We start from the raw sequence: 13,760 nt of genomic DNA on the forward strand, positions 1-13,760 counted from the left end.
CCCCGAGATGTTGAGCACCTGCAATTTCCATTGAATTTGAATAGGAGCTGTTGGTGGACAGCACTTAGGACAATACCCTAGTAGCTGACATTCTTGAGATAGTAGCACAGCAAATATGGAGTAGCGGTCTGCAGATTTGAAGAAGAACTTTCTAGCGTCAAAACTAATTTGTTAATGTGTCATTATCTTCCTGTTTCATTACAGGTGCGAGAAGATGTGTTAAATTCATTGAATAACAACTTTCTTCAAACACTAAACCAAGCGTGGAATGATCATCAGACAGCAATGGTGATGATTAGAGACATTCTCATGTACATGGTGGGTAATAGTGGTATTCCACTTTTCATCATTTACAGCCTGGTCCTCAGAAATGTAAGCTGCTTTCCTTTTAGACCACCGTGGCAGGAGGAGGAGCAGTAAGGTATGCACAGTAATCTGCTTTCCTAGAGAAGTAATTTATCTCAAAGATAAACTACTAAAAAACCTACATGAACAAGAAAATGGTAAACTGATCTTTTTATTTCATCATCATGTTGTTTGGTAGACAGAGCAGAGCTTATTGAAAGTGTTGTTCAATTCTTTGTTTCTTGCTGTCACTCGTGCTTCAGGGATGGAAAAGGCTTTCAAAAGCCAAGCAAAAAGGTAAGGGTAATTGATTCAGAATACATGGTTTACTTTGTTTTTATTTGGGCAGTTGGTTCTGAATGGTTCCTCTCTTTCAATTAAAGGAGCTTTCACTTTTCTCAGACTTGTGCCAGTCTAATATAGTAGTCTTAAACTGCCTCATGATATTTACGTTTACACGTTCAGCGTAGTCTGCTATTTATCCATTGATGAGTGAGAACCCAATTTACAGATTGCCAGGTTTCTGAGAGGTGTAAAATTGCAATGAGGTTCCACTCTAAAGTCCTAGATTAGGACACCTCTGTTATCACCTCTAAATTCGGCTTGGAGACTTCCAAACATATTCACTATAAATGCTCAGCAAAATCTTGAAGATAATATTATCAGGATGCTGTAGAATTACAGGAAGACAAAATTACCCTGATTTGAATTTCTCTTTTGTCTAATGTTTTTGTTATCCTGAAACTGAAAACCAGATGGTGACTCTTCCATCAAACTTACAGCATAGTGGAATCTCCTTGAAACTTTGTGCTAGCTGTATTTGAGGAAAATAGACAGTAAGCAAAATTATTTACGAGTTTTGTTCTGGATTTACATGGCTCCAAATTATTATTTTTGCTATTGACTTAGTGGGAGCAGAATCATTCATGGTGCATGTGTGAACATGTTGCCTTCAATTGGATGGTTATAATTCAAAAATAACATAAAGATCCTTCAGTGCCTGATAGCTAATAGAGGTCTTCTTTCAACTTGGATGATGGTGTCCTTAGTTTTTGGGTCTGTAGCACTAGGGTTTTAGTGTGGTTTAAGTTAGCCACTATGGAGTTTGAGCTCTCAGAAGGGAATTTAGTCTCTGGTGAGGAGGTGGTAGAATGGACTCCTATATGCTCTCAAACCACAATTCATATTCCAGAACCAAAAAACTTGTTTGCAAAAACCAGTTAGGGTTGTAAAATGACAGTATTGTACCTAACTACCACATTACTTAGGAAAATAAAAGGATGTGGTGTTGGTCACTGTCAGGAGACAGTATTGGACTAGATGGACCTCTGATTGGTATGGCAATTACTATGTTCCTTAGTAGGTACTACTTTTTAATTTAGACGACTAAAAATAGGACTTAGGTTAAAGGAGGGGAACAATCAAGTTTAAAATAAATCTTTTATTGAATTCTCTCACTTCACCTTCTTCCCCTGTAGGTAGTTTTTTATTAATCTTTAAGCTTGTCAGTGCAGGAAATCTGACCTTCTATAAGTCTCAAGTGCCAACATTAATATTTCCTTTCTAAATACCTGTTTTCAGCCAATTACAGCTTCTGAATAAAATTATCTATGCAAAAGCTTGGTGCACACAAGATTTTTTTTTTTTTGAGGTATTTTTGAACTTGAATTGAGAAAAATATACAGGTTATGGCTATGGGTACTTCCTGTGGACCACATCTTGCAGTCTTTATAATTAATTCATTAAGTTCTATGTGTGTTTAATGGGCATTTTCCTTGAGGAAGATCTTTTATTCTAAGAGTTTCTAATTAATACTCATATAATTTGGTGATCTTCTGGCAACGAAGTCTATGTAACAATGCATACATCCAAAATGGCAGAAAGGCTTGCATTTTGTGTTACCTACGTTCAGATATTTCAAGGCAACACAGGAAACGTAGTTAAGAATAGTATTTTTCTGAAGTTTGCTTTTACACATTTTAACATGCTTTTTACAACAAACAGAACCGCTAAAGGATAATTAGGAAAAAAGTTATCTTTTTTTAAAATTTGTGGTAACACTCTGCATTAATGTTTCAGTGGAGAGTGCCAGCAGGCTGGATCAAGATCTGGTATCTAGAATTAGTGAGTGATACTGAGGGTGATTACAGATACTTCTGCAAGTGAACACAAGTTGTTAGTAGGTGTGTACACCAATCAGTCGCTGAAAGTCAGATCATATACAACATATGAAGCCTTAGGCCTTGCCTGTATTACAAAGGGCTTGCTGGCGTAGCTATACTGGCAAACGCTCCTGGTGTAGACACTGTTTATAGCAGCAAGAGTTCTTTTGCTGACAAAGCTTATACCTGTTCCCCCAAATGAAATAAGGTCTACAACAAAATTACTTTTTTGCTGGTGTAACGGCATCTGCAGTAAAGCTTTTGCTGGCATAGCTATGTTAGTTATGGGTGTGATTTTTTCACACTACTAACTGAGATAGCTGTGCCGACAAAACTTTTAAGTGTAGACCAGGCCTTTTAATTCTATAGTTAAAACTTCAGTCTATGGGTGAAAAACACAAGCATTAAAAGACCAAGTCAACCCCTTGTTTCTCCAGAGAATGTAATTTAAAAACTTAGCACTTTGGAAATAAAGTACTATATAAACATTAACTGATCCCCAAGACATCTTCAAATTAGTTAAGATGGAATGATACTTGTTTTACAGACTAGGCAGTGAGACAGAAGTTGTGATTTACGGACTCTGGAGTTCGAGGCTCAGATCCAGCACACTCTGCTAGACCATACTGTTATCTAACAGGGAAAGAACCACAGTACTACATCCTCTAAGCCAGAGCCCAAGTATGCAGATAAAAGAAGGAAATAAACATTTCATTTTAACTATAAAGTAACACGAATTTTAGACATATTTATTAATGTAAATCTATGGGTCTAAATACAATAAGTAGATGGATATACAGATAAATTGGAACAGAAGTGACCAAAAGGATTCTGTTTTGAGATAAACTCTGAGATAAATTCGGCAAGGCTAGTAACTAGACAGGAAAGCAAAAAGGATTAGTCTACATCTATTAAGTGTAACTCAAAATAAACAATAAGACCAATATCTTGAGAAAATATAGAGATGTATTGAGTTGTGTGCCATCTGTATATAAGAACCAGTTAATGCAGCTTTTGATATAAAGGAATGTAGAACTTAAATAAATCCTGTGAAACACTTAGTAGTAAGGCATAAGAAGTTGGATTAATACCCCAGTTTACCAAAAGTCAGGTGCTCAGAAAGGTGGTTAAGCAAGAAAGTGTTCTGCGCCTTGGTTACCAAATTTAGACTGAGATGATTGCTTGTGCTGCAGCATGTCAAGAGTGCCAGTGGATCCAATAAAATAAAGATGGAGGATCATAGTTTGTTGGAATTAGCTAGAACAAAGTCTTAATTGGTCAATACACTACTAAAAGGTAAACAACTTTGTGCTGTGGGACTCTGTTCGGAAGTGCTACACTCCACGAGTCTCCAAGTTATGGTGAGCTGAAATATTAAGACTGTATAGAAACCCTGCTCCCTTATTGGTTTTATATTATAAAATTTGAGTGAAATTTAGTGTTTGTAAAGGTGCAGTACTAACAGTCCTGGAGACTGAAGTCCTTTACCTACAGAACTTGTGTAGTCCCAGGAAGATCCAGTTTCCTGATACAGACTTGTCAGTATACCTTAATTGCGGTGTGAAGGAACCACCAGGGAAAAATATAAATGGTTCAGTCTTCATGCAGAGTAAGTATTCCTCTGTGTGCGCCAATCAGGATACCAGTGAGTGCCATTTATGATTGAGTTTGAGTGTGCACTTATCCTCTAACCCAGTGGTTCTCCCAACTTTCAAATTGTATGATGTTTCTTAAAGTAGGGATTCCCTTGTAGGATCTTTTTGTGGCAACTAGAGTATTTGGTTACGTGAAAAGCAATAGATAAGAGGCAAGATGAATGAGGCTGGTTTAATATGATGGATGTGGCTTTATTTCCTCCTAACACCTCATATGTATATATACTTCCCCCCCCTCTTCCTAGTTGTAGTATTTTAAGTTTAATATGGACACTTTCTGGTTGAGCCCATTATGTCAAACCTTCAAGGTCACGTGTGTGTGTGTGTGTGCGCGCACGCCTCTTATTTTGGTGTTATCAACAGAGTGTGGTATTGGTTTAATTTGCATGTGACAGTCATGAATTACTCTGCAGTTACAAGTCCTAGCTATGCAGGGATCTCTGCCTTAAGATTGATGAATACACTATTGAAACTTTCCAGGTTGTTGGGAGGCAGTCTTTTGTTATCAATGTCACATGTTTTACTGTTGTGCTGGAAGCCATTGTGTGGATCATGTTGTATTAATCCATAATATTTGGTTGTAATCACTAACATAAATTTGGACATAATCACCTCCATTTAAAAATTGCTCCTATATGTTCCTACTCTCAGGATTAACACACCTCATGCATGAACTTGTAGTCTTCTCTAGTGTATGTCTACACAGCAGTCGGGAGGTACAATTACAACTTGTGCAGGCATACCCATGCTAGCTTTGATTTATGTATCTGGGGTCCCAGGCGGGATTGTATCTGGATGGCTAGCTGAGCCTGTGCTGCTGCAGCTACAGTTATTTTTAGCAAGCTAGCTCAATCAAAGCTAGTGCAGGTATGCCCATACGCACTGTCTCAATAACAGTGTAGCTATATCCCGAGGGGGAAAAAAAGCAGTGTCTGCTGGGGCCATTCACTCCTCTTCCTTCTCCCAGGGCTTGATGGATAAAAATGGTAGTGGGCCCACCAGCCTTTCAGTGTTTTGACTTTTGAAAGTACAGTGAAGGGAGAGGCTAGGGGTCAGCCAGGGTCTGCATAGGGGAGGCTCTCCAGCTCCCTAACTATTCTTCCCCCCGTCCTTCCAAAAACCCCAGTTCCATGCTGCTTCTGTCCACACTCAACAAACCTCCAGGTTCATTCCCAGGCTCCTTCCCTTTTCCTTAGCTCCTCCATTACCCCTGACTCCCCGAAACCTTTGCACTGCTTCAAAGGGGTCATGAAATACATTTCTTTATTGTAGTTTAAATGAATTACTCAATATTCTATATTAATATGCCTACTAAAGAAGCTGTCAACAACAAAAAAATTCTTGAATCTTTTGTTTTTGTCTGGTTTTCTTACAGACACACTTGCTGACGAGTATTTTGAAATAAATCGCCAAAGTAATTCAAACTGGTGTGATTATACTGTGTTATTTTGACAAATAAAATATGCAGAATTTTGCAGAATTAAAAAATATTGTGAGCAGAATTTATTTTTTTATTATAATTTTTTTTGGGGGGAGTACAGAATTCCTCCAGGAATAAATACAAATGATAACTAGGTACATGTTCAGTCGTCTTTTTCTTCTCCATCTGAACTTGGTAGGGCTGCCTCAGATTCCTATATATGAGTGAGGCTGGGCTTGGGCTGGGCTGGGCTATTTATTTAGTGTATATATATTATTATTACTGGGGGCATTCTGCACTAAAAAATGTGCACCAAAAATTAAAAATTCTGTGCACAATATTTTTAAATTCTGCAAATTTTATTTGTCAATATAACACTGCATAATTATGCCAGTTTCAATTATTTTGGTCATTTATTTCAAAATACCTGCCCGTAACAGTTCAAACCTGCACAAAAATTCCCCCAGGAATAGAGAGTTAAAGAAACCCCTATGACAACACAGTTCCTGTTTCTCTGCCTCCTTTAGCCCTCCCTCCCCCAAGACCAGCCAGGGTGCCAGACACCTCAGCCCCTCCCCCCAGAGCCCAGCCGCAGGGCCCCCCTCAGCCAGTACACCCAAATCTCCCCCTGTCCCCCAGAGCCCAGCTGTGGGGCCTCCTAGCCAAGATACTTTCACCCCCAGAGCCCAGCCATGCCCCGCCCCCCAACCCAGACATCCATCTCCCTCCCCCTCCAGAGCCCAGGGATCCAGAGGGAGAAACAGTCTGATGCTCAGTCCCAGGTTTGCAAGGATTGTCCTGTGTGCGGCTCTCTCCTTCCTTCAGGGCATTCTGGGAACTGAAGCTGCCAGGAACCCTTTTGCTGCTTCCTCCCCCCAGCAGTGTCTTCTGTGTGCGAGCTGGGCTCTGCTGGTTCCAGTAGCCCCTAGTGGTGGCTAGCAGCACTGCAGCCCATTTCTGTCGGGGAAAGGAAATTCTGCCTGCACAACATTAAGTTCTGCAAAATTCTGTATTGCGCAGTGGTACAGAATTCCCCCAGAAGTAATATATGAGACATTGTGTAGTGCCAAAGAAGTAAAGTTGACCATCTGTGTTTAAATCCACTTACTAACCTTGGTTAGAAGTAACCAATACTAGGTTACTTTGTGGAAACCTTCAGTGCAGTATTTGGCAGCTCTCAATACTCCAGAATAGTCAACTGTTCTCTTGAGGCTTCCATTTGATTAATTAGCTGCCTCTTTCAGCAGGCTTTTTTTCCCTTACACCAAAGTGAGAACCTAATAGAGAAAAATGAATTACATAAAAAGAAATGTTATCAGAAGAAAATAGCTTTGCCTACAGCAGCAGAAATACTGAAACTTGAACTACATATTTGTCATTTTATTTCACTGAATTATAAACTTTTACAATGATAGACTTTAAGAAACTATTGAACAAAAACAATACATGTTTCTTATCTATTAACATGTTGTGTAAAGAATTGGTCTAATAAAACTTTCAAAAGTCATAGAGCTTTATTTAAAGCCTGTTTCTAAGTAGACTTACCATTCAGATAGTCTTCTGTTATTAAAAGGCCAGTCTATACCTTTCATTTTAAAATTTCATTTTACCTCCTCTATCGTTTTTTTCCAGATAGCCCTATCTGATAGGAAACCAGCATGTTGGGCAGGGTGCTTTCTTTCCTATGGATTTGGAAGGCTTGCTATAGATTGAAGGGCTCTGCCATGGGAAATGAGTCTTATGATCCAACAGAAGGCTTAAGTGTTGGCTTAAAAATTTAGCACTCCCGTATCTTTGCAGTTTTACACTTCTTCTGTTTGTTTCATTTGAATGGACCCTTGATACAACGTATGCTATTGGTTTAAAATAGGACGGGGAGGAAGGTATGTCTGAGTTTTAATCACAGTTGTACGACTTGATCAAGTAACCAGTAGCATCTCCCAGTGATGTTGAGACTTAATTGCTTAGCTCTTTAAAGATACGTAAAGTACTGCTTAATGCTAGGTATTATTATTTGCTCTTATTTTATCCTCTAAAATGAGTCGGAACCAAAAGTAGTAAATATGACTGGCATCTATCATTACACTGTGATGCTCATTATGTCGAAACTACTTATACGCGTCCCCACATATAAGCACAGGTAAAGTCATAAACAATATCTAAATGTAGCCAAATTTTTGTACCTTGTTTATCTGCAGATACTGTCAGCAGAGATGCTTTTGTTTAGTAAAGAAAAGGAGAATGTTTTGTACATTCTAAATGAGGGACATCCCCTAGACCATGTCCTCAGGCTCAATCTACTTATTTACCCACTTGTTGGATAATTAGTAAACATTTCAAGATAGCCAAAGTACCCATTGTTGCATTCTTATTGCTGATGCTTCAGTGAATGCATTGCACTTATTAATATCCATTTTATGTGTGTTAGTTTTCATCCATCACACATGTATAGTTCACCAGTACCTAACAATGTGGGTCCCAAGTTCAGCTGTTTCCACTTGGCGTTTCTGATGTTTATGAACTCTTGGTTTTGAAGTGTAGGTTCATTACTTGCAGAATTCAGATTCCCATGGTTTATCAGCAGAAATGCGTTTGAACTGCTAGTGAATTAATATCAAGGCATAAACTTAACATATGATAAATTCCTTTGGTTTAAAATGTCCCTTTGAATGGTCAGATGGACAGGGCTACAAACTGAGAATCCTTACTATCTGACAAAACCAGGTATGCACAATACCATGCCACCAGTCTGCTTTCAAGCCTCAGGTCTACCCACATTTTTCAAACCATATTAGCACCTTAAAAATATATATATGTTTTTTAAAAAGTGCGTTTTTATTCGAGTGTGTGTTGGTGTGGATCCCATTGTAGGTGCTCTTGGGCTCCATGAGTGCAAGATCAGTGCCAGGTGTTTGCCCTGTGCCTCAAAGAGCATAACAGCTGTGATTCTCCCTCATTTTCCCACTTAGTGCCCACAGCAGTGAAATGGAACCTGGTAAGCGTCCAACTTGTTAATTAATAGCTATTAAAATTAATGGAGAGCTAAATCTCTGAAAACTCTTCAAAAATCTTCAAAACTCCTCTAATCTACAGATATGCACCTAATATACATGCAACCTGGCTGAACTGAATGCCAATAAACAGTCCTTCTTTTATAGCCTCCTCCCCAGTACAGGACTCCTCAGCATGGTGGATTTACCCACAAAGAACAGTTCATTCTTGCTTAGATGGTGCTAAAAACATTTGAAAACCATACATACATAGCTTTGTTACAGAATGACTTACAAAAAGTCTACCTAGTTTACTGCACTGTTTAATTGTTTTGTAATGGGTTGAATCTATTAGAATCTTTCTACCAAGTAATGACAGGTTTCAGAGTAACAGCCGTGTTAGTCTGTATTCGCAAAAAGAAAAGGAGTACTTGTGGCACCTTAGAGACTAACCAATTTATTTGAGCATGAGCTTTCGTGAGCTACAGCTCAAATAAATTGGTTAGTCTCTAAGGTGCCACAAGTACTCCTTTTCTTTCTACCAAGTAAGTTTAACACCTTCCTAGAGTTGTTTTAATGTGAGCTGAAAGCTAAATACATAGGGCCAAAAGTAGCTGGGTCCATCAGTCTCTTATATGTTAATCACCTAAGTGAAGAAAATAAACAAAGATGCCAACTATATGGTGATGGTTTTTATCAAGTGTACACAGTTCCACTAAAAACTGGAGCGAAGATACCAATTTATTTCATAAAAGCCATTAAAATAGCACTGGCTGTTGGTAATTGTTTTACTACAAATTTGTTTCTTAAATGTGCCTATGGAGATTATAGATCATTTATTATATTGTAGATATTGTATATCATATTATTATATTGTAACTACTTGAGCTGCCCTTGGAGGATGGCTTTGTTTATAAATACTTAACTGCATAGGTCACATCTTTCTGAAACACTGTATCCAAAGCAATGATGATCAGGAAAAGGTGGAATTAACTAATGTGCAGGTTTGTTTTTTGCAAACTGCAGAAATAATTTGTAATACAAAAACCTAAAATAAAATATGAAAGTTTCAAACTTACACACAAGTTGAAAAAAGGAAGTTATATGTGGGTAATGTTGATAAGCTAATATTGCACCTTTCTTTCCTCTTTTTTGTTTAATTTTACTTCTTTAATGTTAAAGTACCATTTTCAGTTAGGTTAATAATGTGTATATACATATAGTTTTATGCATTTTTATACTAATAATCATACCTGGGCCAAGATGTTTGTTGTAGTGAGTCACATTTATGGTTTCAGTTGCCTGATATTGTTGTTCTGATATTGAAAACCTTCTGTAAATTATAGGACTTTGCTAGTTTTGAGTTACAGCTTCTTTAAAGCAGAAGTGCATTATGTTATTGTTTTTTCTTTAGTTTTGTCTTCCTTGAATGTTTCCTGGCATCAATCTGAGTTTCATGTAGGTCCATTACATAATAGTGCATGGTTCTGTGACCTGTAATTGTGTTTTAAAGGCAGTATTAGCTCACTTGACATATTTCAGTTTCATAATTGAATTTGAGTTGTTTAGCTATACCATATGTTGTTACATATGTAAACAAGCTCTACTTCTTTTGATTTACACATAGTCTACGACAGCCAGTGTCAAATTGCATATAACCAAAGATTTTCTGTAAACCTGAATGGACAGGCAGATTTAAACAATTAAGGATAGCTTGTGACATGAAGCTACAACCGAGCCCTAGATTGGGTGGTGTGGAATGTACTGCCTTAGTGGAGCTCTAGCAAGTAGAGCATAATGCTATCCAGGACTTTCTAGGAATGCATATTCTGTGCTACCTTTAAAGAACGTTCTGTGTGTATTACTTCCATGCTGACTGGGGCACAGAACAAGAGCCCATGGCCCTCCACATTTCCTTGGCTTAGGTCCGCACTGATGGATAGGCCTGTGAGTTCTGCCCTCTGAATACAGGGGACTCCCATTGCGCATGGCTCATATGTGTGGGGGCAGGGAGAAGAGGCTCGTTTATTTTTTATCATGGTAGCATGGAGGAAGCTTGGTCCAGGATGGGTGCGTGCCTACACTGCATTTAAAAACCCCTTGGCAGCAAGTCTCAAGGGCTTGTCTTCACTACAGACTAAATCAGTGCTGCTGCGATCAATGCAGCAGACATCGATTTTAGTGGGTCCGTGGATGCGATAAGTTGATGGGAGAGTGTCTCCTGTCGACTGAGCACAAAGTAGATGCCGCTGTATGTTACGTCCATTTAAATTAACTTAAATCGACTTGCATGGTTAGTATGGACATGGCCTCAGAGCCACGGTCTACAGACACAAGCTTGCATGGCTCATGCTACAGCACAAAAAAAGCTATGTAGATGTTCGGGCTCAGGCTGGAGCTTGGGACCTGAAACCTGGTGAGGGAGGTGGGTTTTTGAGCCCATTTTGCAGCCCAACCCCAAACATTTTTACAACTGTTTCTAGTGTCATAGCAGAGTCCGAGTCTGTAGAGCCAGGCTCTGATACTGGCTGCCTTGGGTTTTAAAATGCAGTGTAGACGTGCTCATTGTGCTAGGCACGATACAAAAAAGGTGACTGAAGACAGTTCCTGCCCCAGAGAACTCATCTTTACTTTCTTCCTTTGTATACCCATGGAGAGACTGGGAAAGTAGTTGATTTTAGAATAGGTAACTTGTTTTAGGTTGCGTCCATAATCACTTCAGCAACGTTCTAGCTTGTGAATCATTGCCAACCCCTGGCTCCTGGGAGTTTCTGTTATCCTTTCAAGCACTTGCTGCTGCTGCTGCTTTTCCTGGGAAGTAAATGCTGCTCCCTGGTCTACAACTTTTGTGTACTAAACCTAGGCCACATGGGCTTTAGTCCCACAGTTGTTTCTAGTTTTTGAAAGCATCAAATAAAAAAAATAAAAGTAACTTGTCCCCAGTGGAAAGCATATCTGCAGCTTCAGGAGCAACAGTAGTGCTGTTCTAACTCTGTAGCATCACAGATTCACTGGAGTGTGAGGTGCTACTGTTGTAATAGCATCATTAATACTGATACCATGGATACTATACAGATCAGTCACTTTCCTGGTTTTAATCTCGTCAATTGATACCCTAGTATTTAAACTCTGTTCATAAATTTTCTTTGGAGCTAGTATGCCCTTTTTTTCCTCAAAGTTGCCTAGAATATTAAGTTATTTTTAATTGCCTCAACTTTGTTGATTTTTTTTTACAAAAGTACACTTTTTGTCTTGGTTTTATTCAAGAATCACAAGACAAGGACTATAATGTTCTTGCGTGCAAGCCTATAAACAAGGCAGTGAAATAAATAACAATGTCTCAAGGTATCAGGAAAGTCTGGTTAATGGTGATATCCTCTAGCGACCATCTTCATTATGTGACATGAGGAGTTTGAATTTGTTAGGCCAGTTAGTAACAGTCATTGCTTTGAGGCCAAATTGTTAAATGATTCATATAAGTGCCACAGAGTGTATGTTTCTCACCTGTTCACGTTTTACTGTTTCATTTCTCTTTGTATAGTATCTGTTAGAGCAGTGGTTCCCAAACTTGTTCCGCCGCTAGTGCAGGGAAGGCCCATGGCGGGCCATGCCGGTTTGTTTACCTGCCGCATCTGCAGGTTTGGCTGATCGAGGCTCCCAGGGGCTGCAGTTTGCTGCTCCAGGCCATTGGGAGCCGCTGGAAATAGTGGCCAGTATGTCCCTTGGCCCGCACTGCTTCCAGCAGCTCCCATTGGCCTGGAGCCGCGAACTGCGGCCACTGGGAGCCGCAATCAGCCGAACCTTCGGACACGGCAGGTAAACAAACCGGTGAGGCTTAACGGAATATCAATTAAGTGTTTATATCTCCAATTCAAATACTGACCTTTTTCCTACAGTGAATTTGTATGCACTCTGACATGCATAGCTATAAAAATCTCCATAATTTTTTATATTGTACAATCTGGTAGGAATGAACTAGCACATTTTGAAACTAATGTGTATTAAAATTAATGAATATCCTGAGACCTTAAAAATGTTGGTGTAGGAATGTTTTCAGTAAGTAGCGGATTTGCTATTGGAGTTATGGAGCATGCTCTTAAAAATAAGGGCAAACATTTTATCATCTCACAACAGTACTAGTACAAACCACAAGAACTTCCTCCTCTTGATGGTGTCTTAGTAATGTCACATGCATGGTTTCATTCAGCACTATACTATCAAATGCCAGTTAACAATTGTAGCCCCTACCTGATTTATTCACCTCATCCTGTTTACTTTTGGAGAGATGAATAGAGATAAGAGAGACATACAAATGAATGGGGAAGGAAAGTTTATCAGGCACTCTCTTATTTACCATTTCTCCTAATACAAATGTTAGAACACTCAACAAAAAGTGGGATCGCTGATTTTCTTTTGGTCTGTGTGTATGAGAGTAGGAGCCACTATCCAGTAATGGGCAGGTGGGCTCTAGAGGAATGGTCTTTAGGCCATATGTAATAGGTGGAATACTGTTTTATGAGGATTTGTGGCCCATATTTGAAATGTATATTAAATAGTGTTGGATATATGAGTTTCTTGGCCAATGCTTCAGGTTGAGGCTAAGCAGAGAGATGGAGGTGGAATAAGTTTGTTTGTGATGATCTTAAAGAAAAATGTCGGTCTTTTAACAATTGTGTGCAGTGTTGTTGTAGCCATGTTGGGCTCAGGATATGAGAGAAACAAGGTAGGGGATGTGATATCTTTTATTAGACCATCTTCTGTTGGTGGAAGGGACAAGCTTTTGAGCTTCCAGGGCTCTTTTGTAGGTCGCTCACTAGCAGCCCTTGTCCTCAAAGGAAATCTTCACAGCATCTTCAAAAGTTGATTTATTCGTGGGCATGCAACAGAGGACTTCTGAGAACTCAGCCAGAGTGAGAGACAGCTCTAGCTGGTCCCGGTTGCCCACGCTGACCGTCAGGAGTCCATCCCAGAGCACTCTGCAAGCGTTGGGATCGGTCGGATCCGGGAAGAAAAGTCTCGTGTAGAAGGCCCTGGCCCTCCCACACATCTCCTCTGGATCTCTGAGGGAGGGTGCCGTCCTCTTCCAGAAGGCAGGTGATGTGCTTCTTAGCCCCCTTCTTTTTCTCCAGGGCATAGAAGAAGTGGGAGCCACGGTCCATCTCCCGAAGGAAGTGGATGTGGAATCGAG

At 39.5% G+C, this 13,760-nt stretch overlaps 1 protein-coding gene across 1 annotated transcript in view; it reads left to right on the top strand.

The window, feature by feature from the left end:
- The window catches only part of CUL3 (cullin 3), a 102,926-nt gene that overhangs the window by 39,267 nt on the left and 49,899 nt on the right, over positions 1 to 13,760 (top strand). Inside the window, exon 3 of the mRNA XM_077827286.1 lies at positions 205 to 318. Within this exon, the coding sequence (XP_077683412.1) occupies positions 205 to 318 (114 nt within the window). The remainder of the gene's footprint in view (positions 1 to 204; positions 319 to 13,760) is intronic.

This window comes from Eretmochelys imbricata, chromosome 9 (assembly GCF_965152235.1).
Source record: "Eretmochelys imbricata isolate rEreImb1 chromosome 9, rEreImb1.hap1, whole genome shotgun sequence".
Lineage (NCBI taxonomy): Eukaryota > Metazoa > Chordata > Testudines > Cheloniidae > Eretmochelys > Eretmochelys imbricata.